Genomic DNA, 27,250 nt, shown 5'->3' on the forward strand with positions numbered 1-27,250 from the left:
TCCCACACCTCCCGACACCCCAACCTCACTCACACCCCCACACACCCCCCCACACACCCCCCGACACACGCCCCCACACACGGCCTCCACACACACCACTACACACACATCGCCACACACTCCCACACACCCCCACAGAACCCCCACACACATGTCCCCACACCCCCTCCCACACACACCTCCCTACACACATCCCCCACACACCTCCCCCACACACCTCCCCCACACACATCCCCCACACACGTCCCCCACACACCTCCCCCACACACACCCCCCCACACACGTCTCCCACACACCTCCCCCACACACACCCCTCCACACACCTCCCCCACACACCCCCCCACAACCCTCCACCCCCCCCACACACACATCCCCCACACACACCCCCCCCACACACCTCCCCCACACACACCTCCCCCACACACCTCCCCCACACACACCCCCCACACATACCCCCTACACACCTCCCCCACACACACCTCCCCCACACACCTCCCCCACACACATCCCCCACACACACCTCCCCCACACACACCTCCCCCACACATCTCCCCCACAAACATCCCCCACACACATCCCCCACACAACTCCCCCACACACATCCCCCACACACCTCCCCCACACACATCCCCCACACACCTCCCCCACACACATCCCCCACACACCTCCCCCACACACATCCCCCACACACCTCCCCCACACACATTCCCCACACACATCCCCCACACACCTCCCCCACAAACATCCCCCCACACACACACCCCACACACATCCCCCATACACATCCCCCACAAACATCAACCACACACCTCCCCCATACACACACCCCACACACCCCCCACACGCACCCCCCACACACCTCCCCCACACACACCCCCCACACACACCCCCCACACACCTCCCCCACACACACACACACACACCCACACACACACCCCCCACACACACACACACCCACACACACAAACACTCCCCACACACACACACCCACACACACACACACACACCCCACACACCTCCCCCCCACACACACACACCCACACACACACACACACACACCCCACACACCTCCCCCCCACACACACACACACCCACACACACACACACACCCCACACACACACACCGCCCCCCCACACACACACACACACCCCACACACCTCCCCCAACACACCTCCCCCCACACACACACAGCCCCCACACACCCCCTAGAACAACCCCCCCCACACATAACCCCACACCCCACCCCACACCCCCCAGAACACCCCCCCCACACACACACACACATCCCACACACCACCCCCACAAACCCCCCCACCCTCCCACATACCCCACACACTCCGCCCCCCCCACACACCCCACACATACACCCCCCCCACAACACCCATACACCCACCCCACACATCCCCTACACACACCCCACACCCCCACACCCCCCACCCCGTCCCCCCACCCTCCAGCAACCCTGTATCTGGGTCCGCTGACCTGGCGTGCCGTGCTCATCCAGGGGTTCTGTGTTTAAATCCCGAGTGAAGCAGTTTAACCTTTGGATTTCTCACCCTCAGGGAACTGTGTCGTCCTGAAGCCATCAGAAGTGAGCACAAACACGTCAGAGCTGCTGGCAACACTCATCCCCAAGTACCTGGACAAGGTGAGCAGACCCAATCCCCTGCCCATTCAGCCCCTCGAGCCCATTTCACAAGAACAGAAGGAGGCCCATTCAGCCCCTCGAGCCTGTTACACAGGAACAGGAGGAGGACCATTCAGCCCCTCGAGCCCATTACACAGGAACAGGAGGAGGCCCATTCAGCCTCTCGAGCCTGTTACACAAGAACAGGAGGAGACCCATTCAGCCTCTCGAGCCTGTTACACAGGAACAGGAGGCCCATTCAGCCCCTCGAGCCTGTTACACAGGAACAGGAAGAGGCCCATTCAGCCCCTCGAGCCTGTTACACAAGAACAGGAGGAGACCCATTCAGCTCCTCGAGCCTGTTACACAGGAACAGGAGGAGGCCTATGCAGCCCCTCGAGCCTATTACACAATAACAGGAGTATGCCCATCCCCTCCAGTCCGTTACACAGAAACAGGAGGCCCCTTTCAGCCCCTCAAGCCTGTTACACAGGAACAGGAGGAGGCCCATTCAGCCCCTTGAGCCTGTCACACAGAAACAGGAGGCTCCTTTCAGCCCCTTAAGCCTGTTACACAGGAACAGAAGGAGGCCTATTCAGCCCCTCAAGCCCATCACACAGGAACAGAAGGAAGCCCATTCAGTCCCTCGAGCCCATTACACTGGAATAAGAGGAGGCCCATTCAGCCCCTCGAGCCTGTTACACAAGAACAGGAGGAGCCCATTAAGCCCCTCGAGGTTGTTACACAGGAACAGGAGGAGCCCATTCAGCCCTCAAGCCTGTTACACAGGAAAAGTAGGAGGCCCATTCAGCCCCTCGAGCACATTACACAGGAACAGGAGGAGACCATTCAGCCCCTTGAGCCTATTACACAGAAACAGGGGGAGGCCATTCAGCCCTTCGAGCCTGTTACATATGTTGTGTATCTGTAAATCATGCACTCCCATGTTCCGCCACCAGGGAGCTCATCCCCTGAAGTCCCAGGGGATCCCAGCATCCCTTGGGAGCACTGTATATAAGCCAGCCCCTAAGACCTGTTCATCACCCTGGAGTGTCTTATTAAAGACTGAGGTCACTGTTACTTTAACCTCCCTGTGTGCAGTCTCATCTGTGTTAGGAACATAATAACTGCCGATGAGTATACGAATCCAATGCAAAGATGCAGCAAACTGTGGGCATCCTGGAGAAGTTCTCAGAGGATGATGACTGCGAAGCCTATGTCGAACAGCTAGACCAGTACCTTGTAGCCAATGAGCTGGACGGAGAAGGAAGCGTTGCAAAAATGAGAGCGGTCCTCGTCACAGTCTGCGGGGCATCGACCTACAGCCTCATGAAGAATCTTCAGGCTCCGGTGAAACACACAGATAAGTCGTATGAGGAGCTGTGTACACTGGTTCGGGAGCATCTCAACCGAGGGAGAGCGTGCTGATGGCGAAGTATCGGTCCTACACGTGCCAGCGATCTGAAGGTCAGGGAGTGGCAAGCTACGTTGCCGAGTTAAGGCGACTTGCAGGACAATGTGAGTTTGATGGCTACCTGGAGCAGATGCTCAGAGACTTTTTTGTACTGGGCATTGGCCACGAGACCATCCTACGAAAACTTTTGACTGTAGAGACACCGACCCTCAGTAAGGCCATTGCGATAGCACAGTCGTTTATGTCCACCAGTGATAACACCAAACAAATCACTCAGCACACAAGTGCTAGCAATGTTCATAAATTAACTGGAACTGTGTTTGCGAGCAGAAATGTACAGGGCAGAACCCATGAGTCTGCAACTACCAGCAGGCCTCAGGTGACCCAGATGACTCAGAATCCCCAACAAAGGGTGAATGCAAGGTAATTCACACATTGTTGGCGTTGTGGAGGCTTCCATTCAGCCCATTCATGCCGCTTCAAAGGGTATGTTTGCAAGAGCTGTGGAACAATGGGGCATCTCCAATGAGCTTGGAAACAAGCTGCAAGCTCTGCAAAACCTGCTAACCACCACATGGCAGAGGAAGATCGGTCCATGGTGGATCAAAGTAATTTCGAGCCTCAGAGAGAGGAGGCAGATGCTGAAGTACACGGGGTGCACACATTTTCGACAAAATGTCCACCTATAATGCTGAACGTAAAATTGAATGGCTTACCCGTAGCCATGGAACTGGATACTGGTGCTAGCCAATCCATCATGAGTAAAAAGATGTTTGAGAGACTGTGGTGCAACAAGGCACTCAGACCAGCCCTGAGCCCCATCCACACGAAACTGAGAATGTACACCAAAGTGCTTATCACTGTCCTGGGCAGCGCCATGTCAAGGTCACCTACGAGGGCACAGTGCATGAACTGCCACTCTGGATTGTCCCGGGCGATGGCCCCACACTGCTTGGAAGGAGCTGGCTGGGCAAAATCCGCTGGAACTGGGATGACATCCGAGCGCTATCACATGTCGATGAGGCCTCATGTACCCAGGTTCTCAACAAATTTCCTTCCCTTTTTGAGCCAGGCATTGGAAACTTTTCCGGGGCGAAGGTGCGGATCCACTTGGTCCCAGAGGCACAACCCATTCACCACAAGGCGCAAGCGGTACCTCACATGATGAGGGAGAGAGTGAAAATCGAGCTGGACAGGCTGCAACGTGAGGGCATCATCCCCCCAGTGGAATTCAACGAGTGGGCCAGCCCGATTGTTCCAGTACTCAAAAGTGATGGCACTGTCAGGATTTGCGGCGATTGTAAAGTAACTATTAATCGTTCTCGCTACAGGACCAATACCCGCTACCTAAGGCAGACGATCTATTTGCGACGCTGGCAGGAGGCAAGACGTTCACCAAGCTCGACCTGACTTCGGCCTACATGACGCAGGAGCTGGAGCAGTCTTCGAAGGGCCTCACCTGCATCAACACGCACAAGGGACTGTTCATCTACAACAGATGCCCATTTTGAATTCAGTCGGCTGCAGCGATCTTCCAGAGAAACATGAAGAGCCTACTCAAGTCGGTACCACACACGGTGGTCTTTCAGGGCGACATATTGGTCACAGGTCGGGACACCACCGAGCACCCTCAAAACCTGAAGGAGGTTCTCCAGCGACTGGATCGCTTAGGGCTGCGGCTGAAGTGGTCGAAATGCGTCCTCATGGCAACAGAAGTGGAGTTTTTGGCGAGAAAGAAAGATCGCGGTGGACGACATTCGGCCCACAGACACCAAGACAGAGGCTATCAGGAACACGCCCAGGCCACAGAACGTCACGGAGCTGCGGTCGTTCCTGGGACATCCTCAACTATTTTGGTAACTTCCTCCCGGGGTGAAGCACCTTCTTAGAGCCCCTACATGTGTTATTGCGCAAAGGTGAGAACTGGGTATGGCAAAAAAAACAAGTAATTGCTTTTGCGAAAGCCAGAAACATTTTATACTCCAACAAGCTGCTTGCATTGTATAACCCGTGTAAAAGACTTGTGCTAGCATGTGATGCATCGTCGTACAGAGTCGGGTGTGTATTACAACAAGCTAACGTTGCGGGGAAGTTGCAACCCGTCGCCTATGCTTCCAGGAGCTTGTCTACGGCCAAGAGTGCCGACAGCAGGATTGAGAAAGGGGCATTAGCGTGTGTTCGGGGTAAAGAAAATGCATCAGTACCTGTTTGGCCTCAAATTTGAGCTGGAAACCGATCACAAGCCCCTCACATCCCTGTTCGCTGAAAACAAGGGGATAAATACTAATACCTCAGCCCACATACAAAGGTGGGCACTCGCGCTATCAGCGTATAACTATACCATCCACCACAGGCCAGACACTGAGAACTGTGCGGATGCTCTCAGTCGGCTACCATTGCCCACCACGGGGGTGGAAATGGCGCAGCCTGCAAACGTGTTGATGGTGGCGCAGCCCGCAGACTTGTTGATGGTCATGGAAGCGTTTGAAAATGATAAATCACCTGTCACAGCCCGCCAAATTAGGACTTGGACCAGCCAAGATACTCTGCTGTCGCTAGTAAAAAACTGTACTGCATGGGAGCTGGGCCAGCATCCCCGTTGAAATGCAAGAGCTAATCAAGGTGTTCCAGCGGTGAAAGGACGAGCTGTCCATTCAGGCAGACTGCCTGTTGTTGGGTAACCGCGTAGTGCTACCAAAAAAGGGCAGGGAGACGTTCATCTTGGATCTCCACAGCATACACCCGGGTATAGTAATGATGAAAGTGATAGCCAGATCCCACGTGTGGTGGCCCGGTATCGACTCTGAATTGGAGTCCTGTGTACGGCAATGCAGCGTATGTGCTCAGTTAAGCAATGCGCCCAGAGAGGCACCGCTAAGTTTGTGGTCCTGGCCCTCCAGACCATGGTCGAGGATCCATGTCGACTATGCGGGCCCGATTCTCGGTAAAATGTCCCTGGTGGTGGTGGATGCTTTTTCAAAATGGATTGAATGTGAAAAATGTCGGGAAGCACCGCCACCGCCACCATTGAAAGCCTGAGGGCCACATTTGCCACCCACGGCCTGCCTGACATACTGGTCAGTGACAACGGGCCATGTTTCACCAGTGCCGAATTTAAAGAATTCATGACCCGCAATACATGTCACCTCGGCCCCGTTTAAACCAGCCTCCAATGGGCAGGCAGAGCGGGCAGTACAAACAATCAAACAGAGCTTTAAACGAGTCACAGAAAGCTCACTCCAAACCCGCCTGTCCCGAGTACTGCTCAGCTACCGCACGAGACCCCACTCACTCACAGGGGTGCCCCCGGCTGAGCTACTCATGAAAAGGACACTTAAAACCAGACTCTCGCTGGTTCACCCCAACCTGCATGATCAGGTAGAGAGCAGGCGGCAGCAACAAAATGTAAATGATGGTCGCGCCACTGTGTCACGGGAAATTGATCTGAATGACCCTGTGTATGTACTAAACTATGGACATGGTCCCAACTGGATCGCGGGCACGGTGTTAGCTAAAGAAGGGAATAGGATGTTTGTAGTCAAACTAGACAATGGACAAATTTGCAGAAAGCACCTGGACCAAACGAGGCTGCGGTTCACAGACTGCCCTGAACAACCCACAGCAGACACCACTTTTTTCGAGCCCACAACACACACCCAAAGGATGAACGACACCACCCCAGACCAGGAAATCAAACCCATCACGCCCAACAGCCCAGCAAGGCCAGGCTCACCCAGCAGCCCTGCAGTGCCAACAACACGCCAGCCCAGTGAGAGCACAGCCAACACACCAGAACAGACATTTGTACCGAGGCGGTCCACCAGGGAAAGAAAGGCTCCCGACCGCCTTACCTTGTAAATAGTTTTCACTTTGACTTTGCGGGGGGAGTGATGTTGTGAATCTGTAAAGCATGCACTCCCATGTTCCACCACCAGGCAGCTCATCCCCTGAACTCCCAAGGGATCCCAGCATCCCTTGGGAGCACTGTATATAAGCCAGCCCCTGAGGCCTGTTCCTCTCTCTGGAGTGTCTTATTAAAGACTGAGGTCACTGTTACTTTAACCTGCCTGTGTGCAGCCTCATCTGTGTTAGGAACACATTAACACAGGAACAGGAGGAGGCCCATTCAGCCCCTCCGGCCTGTCACACTGGAACAGGAGGAGGCCATTCAGCCCCTCGAGCCTGTTACACAGGAACAGGAGGAGGCCCATTCAGCCCCTGGAGCCTATTACACAGGAACAGGAGGCGGCCCATTCAGCCCCTTGAGCCTGTTACTGAGGAACAGGAGGAGGCCCATTCAGCCCCTCGAGCCTGTTACTGAGGAACAGGAGGAGGCCCATTCAGCCCCTTGAGCCTGTTACTGAGGAACAGGAGGAGGCCCATTCAGCCCCTTGAGCCTGTTACTGAGGAACAGGAGGAGGCACATTCAGCCCCTCGAGCCTGTTACTGAGGAACAGGAGGAGGCCCATTCAGCCCTTGAGCCTGTTACTGAGGAACAGGAGGAGGCCCATTCAGCCCCTTGAGCCTGTTACTGAGGAACAGGAGGAGGCCCATTCAGCCCCTCGAGCCTATTACACAGGAACAGGAAGAGGCCCATTCAGCCCCTTGAGCCTGTTACTGAGGAACAGGAGGAGGCCCATTCAGCCCCTCGAGCCTGTTACTGAGGAACAGGAGGAGGCCCATTCAGCCCCTTGAGCCTGTTACTGAGGAACAGGAGGAGGCCCATTCAGCCCCTCGAGCCTATCACACAGGAACAGGAGGAGGCCCATTCAGCCTCTCGAGCCTGTTACTGAGGAACAGGAGGAGGCCCATTCAGCCCCTTGAGCCTGTTACTGAGGAACAGGAGGAGGCCCATTCAGCCCCTCGAACCTGTTACTGAGGAACAGGAGGAGGCCCATTCAGCCCCTTGAGCCTGTTACTGAGGAACAGGAGGAGGCCCATTCAGCCTCTCGAGCCTATTACACAGGAACAGGAGGAGGCCCATTCAGCCCCTTGAGCCTGTTACTGAGGAATAGGAGGAGGCCCATTCAGCCCCTCGAGCCTGTTACTGAGGAACAGGAGGAGGCCCATTCAGCCCCTTGAGCCTGTTACTGAGGAACAGGAGGAGGCCCATTCAGCCCCTCGAGCCTATCACACAGGAACAGGAGGAGGCCCATTCAGCCCCTCGAGCCTGTTACTGAGGAACAGGAGGAGGCCCATTCAGCCCCTCGAGCCTGTTACTGAGGAACAGGAGGAGGCCCATTCAGCCCCTTGAGCCTGTTACTGAGGAACAGGAGGAGACCCATTCAGCCCCTCGAGCCTGTTCCACCACTCAATGAGATCGTGTCTGATCTGGATCTTAACTCCATCTTCCTACCTTGGTTCCATAATCCTTAATACCCTTATAGAACAAAACCCTATCCATTTCAGTTTTGAGATTTCCAATTGACCCCCGGCCTCAGCAGTTTTTTGGAGGGAGAGAGTTCCAGATTTCTCCGCTTTGTGTGAAGAAGTGCTTCCTGACATCACACTGAGCAGCCTGGCTTTAAGGTTCTGCCCCTTGTTCTGGACTCCCCCAACAGAGAGAATCCTTTCCTTCGCTCTGCTCCATCAGCTCCTTTAATCATCTCAAACACCTCGAGCAGATGGCCCTTTAATCGTCCACACTCACGGGAACACAAGGCCAGTCTGTTCAACCTGACCTTGGGATTTAACCCTCGAATCCCTGGTACAGCTTAGTAACATCCCCTTTGTGTTCCAGTCCTCGAGCGAAGGTCCAACATTCCATTACCCATTTACATTATATTTCTACCACTCCATCAGCTTTTAGTGATTTCTGTATTTGTACCCTGAAATCTCTGTCCTCCTCCACACTGGGTCTCATTGCAGTATCGAATTCCCCTGTACCTGCCCTGGGAGTGTTTGATGGGACAATGCAGAGGGAGCTTTACTCTGTATCTAACCCCCTGTACCTGTCCTGGGAGTGTTTGATGGGACAATGCAGAGGGAGCTTTACTCTGTGTTCAGTCTCTCATCTCTCTCTCTGTCTCTCTAGGACTATGTCGCTGTTTTCAGTGGGGGACCAGTGGAAACGATGAACCTTCTCGTATACAAGTTTGATAACATCTTCTATACAGGTGAGCGGGCGTGTCTAGACAGGGGCCACGGAGAGGGAGTCGAGACTAGGAGGCACGAAGGGAGTGTCTAGACGGGGAATGGGCACAGAGGGAGTGTCTGGACAGGGAATGGGCAGGGCGGGAGAGACTAGATGGGGAATGGGCAGCGCGGGAGAGTTTAGACTGGGAATGGGCACCGAGGGAGAGTTTAGACTGGGAATGGGCAGTGCGGGAGAGTTTAGACTGGGAATGGGCACCGAGGGAGAGTTTAAACTGGGAATGGGCACTGAGGGAGAGTTTAGACTGGGAATGGGCACCGAGGGAGAGTTTAAACTGGGAATGGGCACCGAGGGAGAGATTAGACTGGGAATGGGCACCGAGGGAGAGTTTAGGCAGGGAATGGGCACCGAGGGAGAGTTTAAACTGGGAATGGGCACCGAGGGAGAGTTTAGACAGGGAATGGGCACCGAGGGAGAGTTTAAACTGGGAATGGGCACCGATGGAGAGTTTAGACTGGGAATGGGCACCGAGGGAGAGTTTAGGCAGGGAATGGGCACCGAGGGAGAGTTTAAACTGGGAATGGGCACTGAGGGAGAGTTTAGACTGGGAATGGGCACCGAGGGAGAGTTTAAACTGGGAATGGGCACCGAGGGAGAGTTTAGACTGGGAATGGGCACCGAGGGAGAGTTTAGGCAGGGAATGGGCACCGAGGGAGCGTTTAAACTGGGAATGGGCACCGAGGGAGAGTTTAGACAGGGAATGGGCACCGAGAGAGAGTTTAGACTGGGAATGGGCACCGAGGGAGAGTTTAGGCAGGGAATGGGCACCGAGGGAGAGTTTAAACTGGGAATGGGCACCGAGGGAGAGTTTAGACAGGGAATGGGCACCGAGAGAGAGTTTAGACTGGGAATGGGCACCGAGGGAGAGTTTAGACTGGGAATGGGCACCGAGGGAGAGTTTAGACTGGGAATGGACACAGAGGGAGAGTTTAGACTGGGAATGGCTGGTTGACACAGAACTGATGGGTGCCTCTCTCCCCGTCTCCCATTGGCTGCCCACCTTGACTCTGTCCCCCTATTGGCTGCCCACCCTGACTCTGTCCCCCCATTGGCTGCCCACCCTGACTCTGTCCCCCCATTGGCTGCCCACCCTGACACTGGCCCCCTCCCATTGGCTGCCCACCCTGACTGTGCCCCTCTCCCATTGGCTGCCCACCCTGACTCTGTCCCCCCATTGGCTGCCCACCCTGACCCTGGCCCCCCATTGGCTGCCCACCCTGAATCTGGCCCCCCATTGGCTGCCCACCCTGAATCTGGCCCCCCAATGGCTGCCCACCCTGACTCTGGACCCCCATTGGCTGCCCACCCTGACTCTGCCCCTCTCCCATTGGCTGCCCACCCTGACTCTGTCCCCCCCATTGGCTTTCCACCCTGACTGGGCCCCTCTCCCATTGGTTGCCCACCCTGACTCTGGCCCTCTCCCATTGGCTGCCCATCCTGACTCTGGCCCCCCCATTGGCTGCCCACCCTGACTGTGGCACTCGGTGTTTGCAGGGAGCAGCACTATCGGCAAGACGGTGATGAAGGCGGCGGCTGAGCACCTGACCCCGGTGACGCTGGAGCTCGGGGGCAAGAACCCGTGCTACGTGGACCTGAGCTTTAACCTGGAGAGCACGGCCCACCGGCTGGCCTGGGGCCGCTTCTTCAATGCGGGCCAGACCTGTGTGGCCCCCGACTACGTGCTGTGCACGCCGGAGGTCCAGCGCCTGCTGGTGCCAGCCATCGAGCAAGCGGTGCACACCTTCTACGGCAAGGACCCCAAGGATAGCCCGGATTTTGGCCGTATCATCAACGACCAGCACTTCCAGCGTCTCCAGCAGCTGCTCAAGTCTGGCCGCGTGGCTGTGGGAGGGCAGAGCGAGGAGCAGGATAGGTACATCGGTGAGTGTCACTCTATCTCTCTCTCGGGAAATGCTGCCACAGCAGGCCCAGGGAATTCCGGACCTGTGTGTCGCTGGCATTTATTGCCCATCCCTAATTGCCCTGGAGATCATCATCGGTAGTCCCTCGGGATTGAGGAAGACTTGCTTCCACTCTAAAAGTCAGTTCTCAGGTGACTAAACAGTCCAATACGGGAATCACAGTCCCTGTCACAGGTGGGACAGATAGTGGTTGAGGGAAAGGGTGGGTGCGACAGGTTTGCCCATTGGTCCCCCATTGGCTGCCCACCCTGTCCCCCCATTGGCTGCCCACCCTGTCCCGCCATTGACTGCCCACCCTGGCTCTGCTCCTCTCGCATTGGCTGCCCACCCTGACTCTGGCCCCCCATTGGCTGCCCAACCTGAACCTGGCTCTCCATTGGCTGCCCAGCCTGACTGTGGCCCTCTCCCATCGGCTGCCCACCCTGACTCTGTCCCCCCCATTGGCTGCCCACCCTGATTGTGCCCCTCTCGCATTGGTTGCCCACCCTAACTCTGGCCCTCTCCTCCCCGCTGCCTGCGCTTGTTTTCTGCATGCTCTCGGCAACGATACTCGAGGTGCTCAGCGCCCTCCTGGATGCACTTTCTCCACTTAGGGCGGTCTTTGGCCAGGGACTCCCAGGTGTCGGTGGGTTGTTGCACTTTATCAGGGAGGCTTTGAGGATGTCCCTGTTACGCTTCCTCTGCCCACCTGGGGCTCGTTTATCGTGAAGGAGTTCCATGTAGAGTGCTACTGCAGCCAGGGTGCGCCGGTGGTGGAGGGAGTGAATGTTAAGGTGGTGGATGGGGTGCCGATCAAGCGGCTGCTTTGTCCTGGATGGTGTCGAGCTTTTTGAGTGTAGTTACATAGAAACATAGAAACTAGGTGCAGGAGTAGGCCAATCGGCCCTTCGAGCCTGCACCACCATTCAATGAGTTCATGGCTGAACATGCAACTTCAGTACCCCATTCCTGCTTTCTCACCATACCCCTTGATCCCCCTAGTAGTAAGGACTACATCAAACTCCTTTTTGAATATATTCAGTGAATTGGCCTCAACAACTTTCTGTGGTAGAGAATTCCACAGGTTCACCACTCTCTGGTTGAAGAAGTTTCTCCTCATCTCGGTCCTAAATGGCTTACCCCTTATCCTTAGACTGTGACCCCTGGTTCTGGACTTCCCCAACATTGGGAACATTCTTCCTGCATCTAACCTGTCTCAACCCATCAGAATTTTAAACGTTTCTATGAGATCCCCTCTCATTCTTCTGAACTCCAGTGAATACAAACCCAGTTGAACATAAGAACATAAGAATTAGGAACAGGAGTAGGCCATCTAGCCCCTCGAGCCTGCTCCGCCATTCAACAATATCATGGCTGATCTGGCTGTGGTCTCAGCTCCACTTACCCGCACGCTCCCCGTAACCCTTAATTCCCGTATTGGTTAAAAATCTATCTATCTGTGATTTGAATACGTTCAATGAGCTAGCCTCAACTGCTTCCTTGGGCAGAGAATTCCACAGATTCACAATCCCCTGGGGGAAGAAATTCCTTCTCAACTCGGTTTTAAATTGGCTCCCCCATATTTTGAGGCTGTGCCCCCTAGTTCTAGTCTCCCCGACCAGTGGAAACAACCTCTCTGCATCGATCTTGTCTATCCCTTTCATTATTTTAAATGTTTCTATAAGATCACCCCTCATCCGTCTGAACTCCAATGAGTAAAGACCCAGTCTGCTCAATCTATCATCATAAGGTAACCCCCTCATCTCCGGAATCCGCCTAGTGAATCGTCTCTGTACCCCCTCCATAGCTAGTATATCCTTCCTTAAGTAAGGTGACCAAAACTGCATGCAGTACTCCAGGTACAGCCTCACTAATACCCTATACAGTTGCAGCAGGACCTCCCTGCTTTTGTACTCCATCCCTCTCGCATTGAAGGCCAACATTCCATTCACCTTCCTGATTACCTGCTGCACCTGCAAACTAACTTTTTGGGATTCATGCACAAGGACCCCCAGGTCCTTCTGCACCGCAGCATGTTGTAATTTCTCCCCATTCAAATAATATTCCCTTTTACTGTTTTTTTTTCCAAGGTGGATGTCCTCACATTTTCCGCCATTGTCTTCCATCTGCCAAACCTTAGCCCATTCGCTTAACCGATCTAAATCTCTTTGCAGCCTCTCTTTGTCCTCTATACAACCCGCTTTCCCACAAATCTTTGTGTCATCTGCAAATTTTGTTACACTACACTCTGTCCCCTCTTCCAGGTCATCTATGTATATTGTAAACAGTTGTGGTCCCAGCACCGATCCCTGTGGCACACCACTAACCACTGATTTCCAACCTGAAAAGGACCCATTTATCTCGACTCTCTGCTTTCTATTCGGCAGCCAATTCTCTATCCATGCTAATACATTTCCTCTGACTCCGCGTACCTTTATCTTCTGCAGAAACTTTTTTGTGTGGCACCTTCTCGAATGCCTTTTGGAAATCTAAATACACCACATCCATCAGTACACCTCTATCCACCATGCTCGTTATATCCTCAAAGAATTCCAGTAAAATAGTTAAACATGATTTCCCCTTCATGAATCCATGTTGCGTCTGCTTGATTACACTATTCCTATCTCGAGGTCCCGCTATTTCTTCCTTAATGATAGCTTCAAGCATTTTCCCCAATACAGATGTTAAACTAACCAGCCTATAGTTACCTGCCTTTTGTCTGCCCCCTTTTTTAAACAGAGGCGTTACATTAGCTGTTTTCCAATCCGCTGGTACCTCCCCAGAGTCCAGAGAATTTTGGTAGATTATAATGACTGCATCTGCTATAACTTCCACCATCTCTTTCAATACCCTGGGATGCATTTCATCCGGACCAGGGGACTTGTCTACCTTGAGTCCCATTAGCCTATCCAGCACTACCCCCCTAGCGATAGTGATTCTCTCAAGGTCCTCCCTTCCCACATTCCCGTGACCAGCAATTTTTGGCATGGTTTTTGTGTCTTCCACTGTGAAGACCGAAGCAAAATAATTGTTTAAGGTCTCAGCCATTTCCACATTTCCCATTATTAAATCCCCCTTCTCATCTTCTAAGGGACCAACATTTACTTTCGTCACTCTTTTCCATTTTATATATCGGTAAAAGCTTTTACTATCTGTTTTTATGTTTTGCGCAAGTTTACTTTCGTAATCTATCTTTCCTTTCTTTATTGCTTTCTTAGTCATTCTTTGCTGTTGTTTAAAATTTTCCCAATCTTCTAGTTTCCCACTAACCTTGGCCACCTTATACGCATTGGTTTTTAATTTGATATTCTCCCTTATTTCCTTGGTTATCCACAGCTGGTTATCCCTTCTCTTACTGCCCTTCTTTTTCACTGCAATATATTTTTGTTGCGCACGATGAAAGAGCTCCTTAAAAGTCCTCCACTGTTCCTCAATTGTGCCACCGTTTAGTCTGTGTTTCCAGTCTACTTCAGCCAACTCTGCCCTCATCCCACTGTAGTCCCCTTTGTTTAAGCACAGTATGCTCGTTTGAGACACTACTTCCTATTCTCAATCTGTATTACAAATTCAACCATACTGTGATCACTCATTCCGAAAGGATCTTTTATATGAGATTGTTTATTATTCCTGTCTCATTACACAGGACCAGATCTAAGATAGTTTGCTGTCTTGTAGGTTCTGTAACATACTGTTCTAAGAAACAATCCCGTATGCATTTTATGAATTCCTCCTCAAGGCTACCCCATGCGATTTGATTTGACCAATCGATATGTAGGTTAAAATCCCCCATGATTACTGCCATTCCTTTTTCACATGCCTCCATTATTCCCTTGATTATTGCCCGCCCCACCATGAAGTTATTATTTGGGGGCCTATAAACTATGCACACCAGTGACTTTTTCCCCTTACTATCTCTAATCTCCACCCACAATGATTCAACATTTTGTTCATTAGAGCCAATATCGTCTCTCACAACTGCCCTGATATCATCCTTTATTAACAGAGCTACCCCACCTCCTTTCCCTTCTTGTCTATCTTTCCGAATTGTCAGATACCCCTGTATGTTTAATTCCCAATCTTGGCCCCCCTGCAACCACGTTTCTGTAATGGCCACCAAATCATCCCCATTTGTAATGATTTGTGCCGTCAACTCATTTACTTTATTTCGAATGCTGCATGCATTTAGGTAGAGTGTTTTAATACTAGTTTTTAAAACATGATTTTTAGTTTTGATCCCTCCTGCAGTCCCTTTATATTCATACATATTGTCCCTTCCTATCACCTTGTGGTTTACACTTACCCCAGTGCTACTCTGCTCTGTTGCCTCCTGCCTTTTGCATTCTTTCTTGGGGTCCTGTTAATCTGAGCTCTCATCCACCCTAACTAGCTCAGAGCCCTCTCCTGGGTTCCGAATACTCCTTGCATTGAGGCACTGAGCTTTCATGCTTGCCTTTTTATTACACTTTGACCCTTTAGAATTTTGTTGATCCAGTCTTTCTTGATAGGTCAGTCCCGCCATCCCGGGAATCAGTCTGCTGAACCTTCGCTGCACTCCCTCAATAGCAAGAATGTCCTTCCTCAAGTTAGGAGACCAAAACTGCACACAATACTCCAGGTGTGGCCTCACCAAGGCCCTGTACAACTGTCGTAACACCTTCCTGCCCCTGTACTCAAATCCCCTCGCTATGAAGGCCAACATGCCATTTGCTTTCTTAACCGCCTGCTGTACCTGCATGCCAACCTTCAATGACTGATGTACCATGACACCCAGGTCTCGTTGCACCTTCCCTTTTCCTAATTTGTCACCATTCAGATAATAGTCTGTCTCTCTGTTTTTATCACCACAGTGGATAACCTCAAACTTATCCACATTATACTTCATCTGCCATGCATTTGCCCACTCACCTAACCTATCCAAGTCACTCTGCAGCCTCATAGCATCCTCCTCGCACTCCTTACAGCTGCACTCATCCAGGCAAGTGGAGAGTATTCCATCACAGTCCTGGCTTGTGCCTTGTAGATGGTGGAAAGGCTTTGGGGAGTCAGGAGGTGAGACACTCGCCATAGAATACGCAGCCTCTGACCTGCTCTTGTTGCCACAGTATTTATGACTGGTCCAGTTAAGTTCCTGGTCAATGGTAACCCCCAGGATGTTGATGGTGGGGGATTCGGCGATGGTAATGCCGTTGAATGTCACAGGGCAGTGGTTAGACTCTGGCTAGTTAGAGAAGGTCATTGCCTGGCATTCTCCACAAAACATGCCCAGAGCAGGGCGAGGGAATTATTATTTTGGTTCAATCACTGCGACTTAGTCAGGGAATGAAATACAGAGCTCTACTTTCACTCATTATCACCCTGCTCTCTGGGTGAGGGTACAGCTTCACTCCAGCACATAATCTGGACGAACAGATAACAAATAGGAGCAGGAGTAGGCCATACGGCCCCTCGAGCCTGCTCCGCCATTTAATACGATCATGACTGATTCGATCATGGACTCAGCTCCACTTCCCTGCCCCCTCCCCATAACCCCTTATCGTTTAAGAAACTGTCTATTTCTGTTTTAAATTTATTTAATGACCCAGATTCCACAGCTCTGTGAGGCAGCGAAGTCCACAGATTTACAATCCTCTGAGAGAAGAAATTCCTCCTCATCTCAGTTTTTAATGGGCAGCCCCTTATTCTAAGATTATACCTCCTAGTCTCCCCCACCAATGGAAATATCCTTTCTGCATCCACCCTGTCAAGCCCCATCATAATCACCCCCTGTGCTCGCTGCCCTGTGTCCTAACGCGCACCAAGTCCCACTCACCCATCACCCCCTGTGCTTGCTGCCCCATGTTCTAACGCGCACCAAGTCCCGCTCACCCATCACCCCCTGTGCTCGCTGCCCGTGTCCTAACTCGCACCAAGTCCCGCTCACCCATCACCCCCTGTGCTCGCTGCACGTGTCCTAACTCGCACCAAGTCCTGCTCACCCATCACCCTCTGTGCTCGCTGCACGTGTCCTAACTTGCACCAAGTCCCGCTCACCCATCACCCTCTGTGCTCGCTGCCCGTGTCCTAACTCGCACCAAGTCCCGCTCACCCATCACCCCCTGTGCTCGCTGCACGTGTCCTAACTCGCCTGAGTCCCACTCACCCATCACCCCCTGTGCTCGCTGCCCCATGTCCTAACTCGCACCAAGTCCCACTCACCCATCCCCCCTGTGCTCGCTGCCCCATGTCCTAACGCGCACCGAGTGCCACTCACCCATCACCCACTGTGCTCGCTGCCCCATGTCCTAACGCGCACCGAGTCCCACTCACCCATCACCCCCTGTGCTCGCTGACCTAATTGGCTCCCAGTTAAACAATGCCTCGATTTCAAAATTCTCATCCTTGTTTTCAAATCCCTCCATGGCCCTCGCCCCTCCCTATCTCTGTAATCTCCTCCAGTCCCACAACACCCCCAGATGTCTGCGCTCCTCTAATTCTGCCCTCCTGAACATCCCTGATTATAAACACTCAACCATTGGTGGCCGTGCCTTCAGCTGCCTGGGCCCCAAGCTCTGGAACTCCCTCCCTAAACCTCTCCGCCTCTCCACCTCTCTCTCCTCCTACAAGAATGCTCCTTACAACCGACCTCTTTAAACAGACTTTTAATCATCCGCCAGCATTTCTTCTGTGGCAAGTTGATCTGTTTTGTCAGTAACAGTGCTATGAAGCACCGTGGGATGTTTTACCACATTGAAGGAACTGTATAAATACAAGTTATTATTATTATAATGGGTGGGGGGGGGGGCGGTGAGGAGAGGTTCCCACACGCGGGGGGGGCGGGGAGTTGCAGGGGGGGTTACTTGCGGAAAGTCCTCCGCTGTCACTCCTCATCACGGCGCTGACAACGTCATCATGGCGCTGGGACACAACGGCGCGGGGTTGGGGTCACCGCGGGGTCGGGGTCACTGCGGTGTCGGAGTCAGGGTCACCACGGGGTCGGGGTCACCACGGCGCGGGGTTGGGGTCACCGCGGGGTCGAGGTCACCGCAGTGCGGAGTCGGGGTCACCACGTGTGGGGTCGGGGTCACCGTGGGGTCGGGGTCACCGCGGTGTCGGAGTCAGGGTCACCACGGGGTCGGGGTCACCACGGCGCGGGGTCGGGGTCACCACGCGCGGGGTCGCGGTCACCGTGGGGTCGGGGTCACCATGGGGTTCGGGGTCACCGCGGCTCGCCCCTTCCCCTACAGCGGGGGTCCGCTGCCCGCTCGGCTGTTGTTGAAGTTGGGTTGCCTGCTGGCGGCCCACCTGAACGCGAGGGACGCAATTGTCAGCATGACATGGCAGGTCCTCTTCCCCTTCAATGGCAGCTCACCGGCATTGTGGGCACACTCCCGGCACTGCCGCACCGGCAGGGTATTGGTGAGGCCACACCTGGAATACTGCGTGCAGTTTTAGTTTCCATATTTACAAAAGGATATACTTGCTTTGGAGGCAGTTCAGAGAAGGTTCACTAGGTTGATTCCGGAGATGAGGAGGTTGACTTATGAGGAAAGGTTGAGGAGGTTGGGCCTCTACTTGTTCGAATGAGAGGTGATCTTATCGAAATGTATAAGATTATGAGGGGGCTTGATAAGGTGGATGCAGAGAGGATGTTTCCACTGATGGGGGAGACTAGAACTAGAGGGCATGATCTTAGAATAAGGGGCCGCCCATTTAAAAGAGAGATGAGGAGGAATTTCTTCTCTCAGAGGGTTGTAAATCTGTGGAATTCGCTGCCTCAGAGAGCTGTGGAAGCTGGGACATTGAATATATTTAAGACAGAAATAGACAGTTTCTTAGCCGATAAGGGGATAAGGGGTTATGGGGAGCGGGCAGGGAAGTGGAGCTGAGTCCATGATCAGATCAGCCATGATCGTATTAAATGGTGAAGCAGGCTTGAGGGGCCGTATGGCCTACTCCTATTTCTTATGTTATGTTCCTGTCCCTGCTTTTATTGTGGGCAAGAGCTTGAGTTATTGTACACAAACCAGGTCGTTTCCTCACACAGTAACAAATGGTACACTCAAATAATGAACATACAGGTAAATGACCAGCTACTCATTATCCTGGTCAAGTCTCCCCGCTTCAATCGACTCCCACCATGAAGCACTGTAAACATACGCTGATCCCACAGACACAGTTCAATGGTTAAATGGCTCCATATCATCTCACAGTCTGTTTTGATCCAAACCTCAACTTTCAACCTTCAACCCCTTCGATTTCTCCAGACTGCGTCAAAGCATTTCAGAAATGCGTGCTTTCGCTCCCACAATCGTGTCTTGGTGCGAGGTAGGACATGGGGCTGCAAGGTTTTGGGTGACTTCAAGTTTACGTAGTGTGGAATATGGGAGGCCGACCAGGAGTGTATTGGAATAGTCAAGTCTAGAGGCAGTCGAGGGACTATTAACATGAGTCCTTAGGTAGCTGAACAGTCCAATACGGGAACCACAGTCCCCGTCACAGATAGTCGTTGAGGGAAAGGGAGGGTGGGATTGGTTTGCTGCACGCTCCTTCCGCTGCCTGCGCTTGATTTCTGCATGCTCTCGGCGATGAGACTCGAGGTGCTCAGCGCCCTCCCGGATGCTGACAAAGGCACGGATAAGGGCTTCAGCAGCAGAAGAGCTGAGGCCAGGGGTGGAGGTGGGCGATGTTACGGAGGTGGAAATAGACGGTTTTAGTTATGCCGTGGATATGTGACCGGAAGTTCATTTCAGGGTCAAATTATGACTGAGACTTCAGGGCTGCTCGGGGGATAAAAGCCAAAGAGGGGAATTTCGTTCAAGATGTTACCTTGTCCAGCGCGCCGGTAAAAGCACTGAAACAGGGGAAAGTGCACCTCGCGTCCGGCCAGCGGCAATTTCCCCCCCCCTAAAAGTCTTACGCTGATAAAGGCAGTCCTTTGTGAGATGAGGAGGTTGACTTATGATGAAAGGTTGAGGAGGTTGGGCCTCTACTCATTGGAGTTCAGAAGAATGAGAGGTGATCTTATCAAAACGTACAAGATTATGAGGGGGCTTGACAAGATGGATGCAGAGAGGATGTTTCTACTGATGGGGGAGACTAGAACTAGGGGACACGATCTTAGAATAAGGGGCCGCCCATTTAAAACTGAGATGGCGGAATTTCTTCTCTCAGAGGGTTGTAAATTTGTGGAATTCGCTGCCCCATAGAACTGTGGAGGTTGGGACATTGAATATATTTAAGGCGGTGATAGACAGATTTTTGAGCAATAAGGGATTAAGGGGTTATGGGGAGCGGGCGGGGAAGTGGAGCTGAGTCCATGATCGGATTAAATGGTGGAGCAGGCTCGAGGGGCCGTATGGCCGACTCTTATTTCTCATGTTATGTTCCTATCCCTGCTTTTATCGTGGGTAAGAATTTGATGGACATTTGCCGGACCGTGGAAGCCCTTTAGCTTCGGACGCGGCGAACTGGCGAGAAGATTTTTGACAGATGGCAAGTGCCTGGCTTCGGCGCACGCGCTTCACGTACCTGACCCCTGAACTTTGCCGGGGCCCCACGGGGGAGTACACCTCAGACACGCCCGTGAGGAACGCAAATTCAGGCCCACTACAGTGCACTGCGATATCTTCACTTTTCACTCCCCATACTCCATCGCTGCTGTTTCCCATCTTGTGTCTGATGCCGAGCACAGCTCTGTGTCCCACACTCTCATATCGATTACGACATGGTTTACAATGCAATTGCAGGTGACACGGTTCAAGTCCCACTCCACGGACATGAGCACAAACATCTGGGCTGACACATCAGTACTGAGGGAGTGCTGCACTGTCGGAGGGGCGGTACTGAGGGAGTGCTGCACTGTCGGAGGAGCAGTACTGAGGGAGTGCCGTGCTGTCGGAGGGGCAGTACTGAGGGAGTGCTGCACTGTCGGAGGGGCAGTACTGAGGGAGTGCTGCACTGTCGGAGGAGCAGTACTGAGGGAGTGCCGTACTGTCGGAGGGGCGGTACTGAGGGAGTGCCGTACTGTCAGAGGGGCGGTACTGAGGGAGCGCCGCACTGTCAGAGGGGCGGTACTGAGGGAGCGCCGCACTGTCAGAGGGGCAGTACTGAGGGAGTGCTGTACTGTCGGAGGGACAATACTGAGGGAGCGCCGCACTGTCGGAGGGGCGGTATTGAGGGAGTGCTGCACTGTTGGAGGGACAGTACTGAGGGAGTGCTGCACTGTCGGAGGGACAGTATGGAGGGAGTGCCGCACTGTCGGAGGGACAGTATGGAGGGAGTGCCGCACTGTCGGAGGCGCAGTACTGAGAGAGTGCCGTACTGTCGGAGGGTCAGTACTGAGGGAGCGCCGGACTGTCGGAGGGGCAGTACTGAGGGAGTGCCGCACTGTCGGAGGTTCGGTACTGAGGTAGCGCCCCACTGTCGGAGGAGCGGTATTGAGCGAGTGCTGCACTCTCAGAGGGGCAGTACTGAGGTAATGCCGCACTGTTGGAGGGACAGTACTGAGGGAGTGCCGCACTGTCGGAGGGACAGTATGGAGGGAGTGCCGCACTGTCGGAGGGGCGGTATTGAGCGAGTGCTGCACTCTCAGAGGGGCAGTACTGAGGTAATGCCGCGCTGTTGGAGGGACAGTACTGAGGGAGCGCTGCAGTATCCTGACCAATATTTACCCCTCAATCAACTTAAATAAAACAGATTGTCTGGCTATTATATTGCTGTGTGTGGGAGCTTGCTGTGCGTAAGATGGCTGCCACATTTCCGACATTACAACAGTGACTTGACTCCAAAGGTACTTCATTGGCTGTAAATCATTTTCAGACGTCCGATGTTCGTGAAAGGCGCTATATAAATGCAAGTCTTTCTTTTTATTGTCAAGGAGGCGGTAATGACACTGATTCCCCAGCCTCTGGGCGACACTGCTTGCTGATATTCCTGCTCCGTCCCTCTCCCCAAACTCTGTCTGAGTCTCTTCGCAACCTTGGTGTCACATTTGACCCTGAAATGAGTTTCCGACTACATATCCACAATATATTTCCCCCTCTGTAACATCGCCCGTCTCCACCCTTGCCTCAGCTCATCCGCTGCTGAAACACTCATACTTCCCTCTGTTACCTCCAGACTTGACTATTACAACGCACTCCTCACTGGCCTCTCACATTCTACCCGACGTAAACTAGAGGTGATCCAAAGCTCGGCTACCCCGCGTCCAAACTCGCACCGAGTCCCGTTCACCCATCACCCGCAGTGCTCACTGACCGACATTGGCTCCCGGTTAAGCAACGCCTCGATTTCAAAATTCTCATCCTAGTCTTCAAATCCCTCCATGGCCGTCACTTCCTCCCTATCTCTGTAACCTCCTCCAGACCCGACACCGCTCCCTATCTCTGTAACCTCCTCCAGCCTCTACACCCCTCCCTATCTCTGTAACCTCTTCCAGCCTCTACACCCCTCCCTATATCTGTACCCTCCTCCAGACCCTACACCGCTCCCTATCTCTGTAACCTCCTCCAGCCTCTACACCCCTCCCTATCTCTGTACCCTCCTCCAGACCCTACACCGCTCCCTATCTCTGTAACCTCCTCCAGCCTCTACACCCCTCCCTATCTCTGTACCCTCCTCCAGACCCTACACCCCTCCCGATCTCTGTAACCTCCTCCAGCCGCTACGCCCCTCCCTATCTCTGTAACCTTCTCCAGCCCCTACACTCCTTACTATCTCTGTAACCTCCACCAGCCCCTACATCTCTCCCTATCTCTGTAACCCCCTCCAGCTCCAACACCCCTCCCTATCTCTGTAACCCTCTCCAGTCCCTACACCACTCCCTATCTCTATAATCCCCTCCAGCCCCTACACCCCTCCATATCTATGTAACGCCCTCCAGTCCCTACACCCCTCCCTATCTCTGTAACCTCCTCCAACTCTTACAGCCCTCCCTATCTCTGTAACCTCCTCCAGCTCCTAAACCCCTCCCTATCTCTGTAACTTCCTTCAGCCCTTACACCCCTCCCTATCTCTGTAAACTCCTCCAGCTCCTACACCCCTCCCTATCTCTGTAACCTCCTCCAGCCCCTACACCCCTCCCTATCACTGTAACCCCCTCCAGCCCGTACACCCCTCCCTATCTCTGTAAACTCCTCCAGCTCCTACACCCCTCCCTATCTCTGTAACCTCCTCCAGCCCCTACACCCCTCCCTATCACTGTAACCCCCTCCAGCCCGTACACCCCTCCCTATCTCTGTAAACTCATCCAGCCCTACACCCCTACCTATCTCAGTAACCCACTCCAGCCCTACACCCCTCCCTATATCTGTAACCCCCTCCAGCCTCTACACCTCTCCCTATCACTGTAACCTCCTCCAGCCCCTAAATATCTCCCTATATCTGTAACCTCCTCCAAACCTTACACCCCTCCCTATCTCTGTAACCTCCTCCAGCCCTACACACCTCTCTATCTCTGTAACCCCCTCTGGCTCTACACCCCTCCCTATAACTGTTAGCCCTCCAGCCCTACATCCCTCCCTATCACTGTAAAATCCTCCAGCCCCTACACCCCTCCTCCGTATCTCTGTAAGCCCCTCCAGCCCTACATCCCTCCCTATCACTGTAACCTCCTCCAGCACCTACACCCCTCCCTATCTCTGTAACCTCCTCCAGCCCCTACACCCCTCCCTATCATTGTAACCTCCTCAAGACCCTACACCCCTCCCTATCTCTGTAACCTCCTCCAACCCATACATCCCTCCCTATCTCTGTAACCTCCTACAGCCCCTACACCCTCCCTATCACTGTAACTTCCTCAAGCCCCTACACCCCTCCCTATCTCTGTAATCTCCTCTAGCACCACAACACCCCGAGATGTCTGCGTTCCTCTAATTCTGCCCTCTTGAGCATCCCTGACTTTAATAGCTCAACCATCGGTGGCCGTGCCTTCTCTTGCCTGGGCCCCAAGCTCTGGAACTTCCTCCCTAAGCCTCTCAACCCCTCTTTTCTTCTTCAAGACGCTCCTTGAAACCTCCCTCTTTGACCCAGGTTTTGGTCACCTGCGCTAGTGTCTCCTTACACGTCTCGGTGTTGACTTGTTTTATTGCAAGCGCTCCTGGGACGTCTCACTACGTTAACGGCGCTCTATAAACACAGGTTGTTGTTGTAGTGCTTGCCCCCACTGACTCTGCCTCTACCCCCCTCCCCCGCAGCCCCCACGGTCCTGGTGGAGGTGACGGAGTCGGACGCAGTGATGCAGGAGGAGGTCTTTGGCCCCATTCTGCCTGTCCTCAATGTCGGCTCGCTGGAGGAGGCGATCGAGTTCATTAACCGGCGTCGCAAGCCGCTGGCTCTCTACGTGTACTCCACAAACAACCAGGTGCGGAGCGTCCAAACCCACGGTCCGAGAGCGTCCCCGGGGGTCAGCGTGGTCCGAGAGTGTCTGGGGGGTCAGCGCGGTCCGAGAGTGTCCCCGGGGGTCAGCACGGTCCGAGCGGGAGTCCCCGGGGGTCAGCGCGGTCCGAGAGTGTCTGGGGGGTCAGCGCGGTCCGAGAGTGTCTGGGGGGTCAGCGCGGTCCGAGAGTGTCTGGGGGGTCAGTGCGGTCCGAGAGAGTCTGGGGGATCAGCGCGGTCCGAGAGCGTCTGGGGGGTCAGCGCGGTCCGAGAGCATCTGGGTGGGTCAGTGCGGTCCGAGAGCGTCTGGGTGGGTCAGCGCGGTCCGAGAGTGTCTGGGGGGTCAGCGCGGTCCGAGAGCGTCTGGGGGGTCAGCATGGTCCGAGAGCGTCTGGGGGGTCAGCGCGGTCCGAGAGTGTCTGGGGGTCAGCGTGGTCTGAGAGTGTCTGGGGGGTCAGCGCGGTCCGAAAGCATCTGGGGGGGTCAGCGCGGTCCGAGAGCGTCCCCGGGGGTCAGTGTGGTCCGAGCGAGAGTCCCCGGGGGTCAGCGCGGTCCGAGCGAGAGTCCCTGGGGGGTCAGCGCGGTCCGAGCGAGAGTCCCCGGGGGTCAGTGCGGTCTGAGCGAGAGTCCCCGGGGGTCAGTGTGGTCCGAGCGAGAGTCCCCGGGGGTCAGTGCGGTCCGAGAGCATCCCCAGGGGTCAGTGTGGTCCGAGCGAGAGTCCCCGGGGGTCAGTGTGGTCCGAGCGAGAGTCCCCGGGGGTCAGTGTGGTCCGAGCGAGAGTCCCCGGGGGTCAGTGTGGTCCGAGCGAGAGTCCCCGGGGGTCAGTGTGGTCCGAGCGAGAGTCCCCGGGGGTCAGTGCGGTCCGAGCGAGAGTCCCCGGGGGTCAGTGCGGTCCGAGAGCGTCCCCGGGGGTCAGTGTGGTCCGAGCGAGAGTCCCCGGGGGTCAGTGTGGTCCGAGCGAGAGTTCCCGGGGGTCAGTGTGGTCCGAGCGAGAGTCCCCGGGGGTCAGTGCGGTCCGAGAGCGTCCTCGGGGGTCAGTGTGGTCCGAGCGAGAGTCCCCTGGTGTCAGTGTGGTCCGAGCGAGAGTCCCCGGCGGTCAGCGTGGTCCGAGCGAGAGACCCCGGGGGTCAGTGCGGTCCGAGCGAGAGTCCCCCGGGGTCAGCGTGGTCTGAGCGAGTGTCCCCCGGGGTCAGCGCGGTCCGAGCGAGAGTCCCCGGGGGTGAGTGTGGTCCGAGCGAGAGTCCCCGGGGGTCAGTGCGGTCCGAGAGCGTCCCCGGGGGTCAGTGTGGTCCGAGCGAGAGTCCCCAGGGGTCAGCGCGGTCCGAGCGAGAGTCCCCGGGGGTGAGCGTGGTCCGAGCGAGAGTCCCCGGGGGTGAGCGTGGTCCGAGCGAGAGTCCCCGGGGGTCAGTGTGGTCCGAGCAAGAGTCCCCAGGGGTCAGCGCGGTCCGAGCGAGAGTCCCCGGGGGTGAGCGTGGTCCGAGCGAGAGTCCCCGGGGGTGAGCGCGGTCCGAGCGAGAGTCCCCGGGGGTGAGCGTGGTCCGAGCGAGAGTCCCCGGGGGTGAGCGTGGTCCGAGCGAGAGTCCCCGGGGGTCAGTGTGGTCCGAGCGAGAGTCCACGGGGGTGAGTGTGGTCCGAGCGAGAGTCCCCGGGGGTCAGTGTGGTCCGAGCGAGAGTCCACGGGGGTGAGTGTGGTCCGAGCGAGAGTCCCCGGGGGTCAGTGTGGTCCGAGCGAGAGTCCCCGGGGGTCAGTGCGGTCCGAGCGAGAGTCCCCCGGGGTCAGCGTGGTCCGAGCGAGAGTCCCCCGGGGTCAGCGCGGTCCGAGCGAGAGTCCCCCGGGGTCAGCGCGGTCCAAGCGAGAGTCCCCGGGCGTGAGCGTGGTCCGAGCGAGAGTCCCCGGGGGTGAGTGTGGTCCGAGCAAGATTTCCCGGGGTCAGTGTGGTCCGAGTGAGAGTCCCCGGGGTCAGTGTGGTCCGAGCGAGAGTCCAAGGGGGTCAGTGTGGTCCGAGCGAGAGTCCCCGGGGGTCAGTATGGTCCGAGCGAGAGTCCCCGGGGGTCAGTGCGGTCCCAGCCCCTCCCCCGGGGGTCAGCTGCTGGTCTATAAACAATTAGGTGTGGAGTATAATGTTGGAAAGTGTGAGGTCATGCACTTTCGTTGGAAAAATAAAAAAGCAAGTTATTATTTAAATGGAGAAAGATTGCAAAGTGCTGCAGTACAGCGGGACCTGGGGGCACTTGTGCATGAAACACAAAAGGATAGTATGCAGGTACAGCAAGTGATCAGGAAGGCCAATGGTATCTTGGCCTTTATTGCAAAGGGGATGGAGTATAAAAGCAGGGAAGTCTTGTTACAGTTATACAGGGTATTGGTGAGGCCACACCTGGAATACTGCGTGCAGTTTTGGTTTCCATATTGACGAAAGGATATATTTGCTTTGGAGGCAGTTCAGAGAAGGGTCACTAGGTTGATTCCGGAGATGAGGAGGTTGACTTATGAGGAAAGGTTGAGTAGGTTGGGCCTCTACTCATTGGAATTCAGAAGAATGAGAGGTGATCTTATTGAAACATATAAGTTTATGAGTGGGCTCGACAAAGTGGATGCAGAGAGGATGTTTCCACTGATGGGGGAGACTAGAACTAGAGGGCATAATCTTAGAATAAGGGGCCGCCCATTTAAAACAGAGATGAGGAGAAATTTCTGCTCTCAGAGGGTTGTAAATCTGTGGAATTTGCTGCCTCAGAGAGATGTGGAAGCTGAGACATTTAATAAGTTTAAGACAGAGATCGACAGTTTCTTAACTGA

General features: G+C 54.5%; 1 protein-coding gene across 3 annotated transcripts in view; it reads left to right on the top strand.

The window, feature by feature from the left end:
- Positions 1–27,250, top strand: part of aldh3b1 (aldehyde dehydrogenase 3 family, member B1) — a 63,658-nt gene that overhangs the window by 20,016 nt on the left and 16,392 nt on the right. For all 3 annotated transcript variants that reach the window (XM_070893273.1, XM_070893275.1, XM_070893276.1), the window contains exons 5-8: positions 1,564–1,649; positions 9,077–9,158; positions 10,691–11,077; positions 24,270–24,436. In XM_070893273.1, coding sequence (XP_070749374.1) covers positions 1,564–1,649; positions 9,077–9,158; positions 10,691–11,077; positions 24,270–24,436 — 722 coding nt within the window. The remainder of the gene's footprint in view (positions 1–1,563; positions 1,650–9,076; positions 9,159–10,690; positions 11,078–24,269; positions 24,437–27,250) is intronic.

Source organism: Pristiophorus japonicus, chromosome 11 (assembly GCF_044704955.1).
Source record: "Pristiophorus japonicus isolate sPriJap1 chromosome 11, sPriJap1.hap1, whole genome shotgun sequence".
Taxonomy (NCBI): Eukaryota; Metazoa; Chordata; class Chondrichthyes; family Pristiophoridae; genus Pristiophorus; species Pristiophorus japonicus.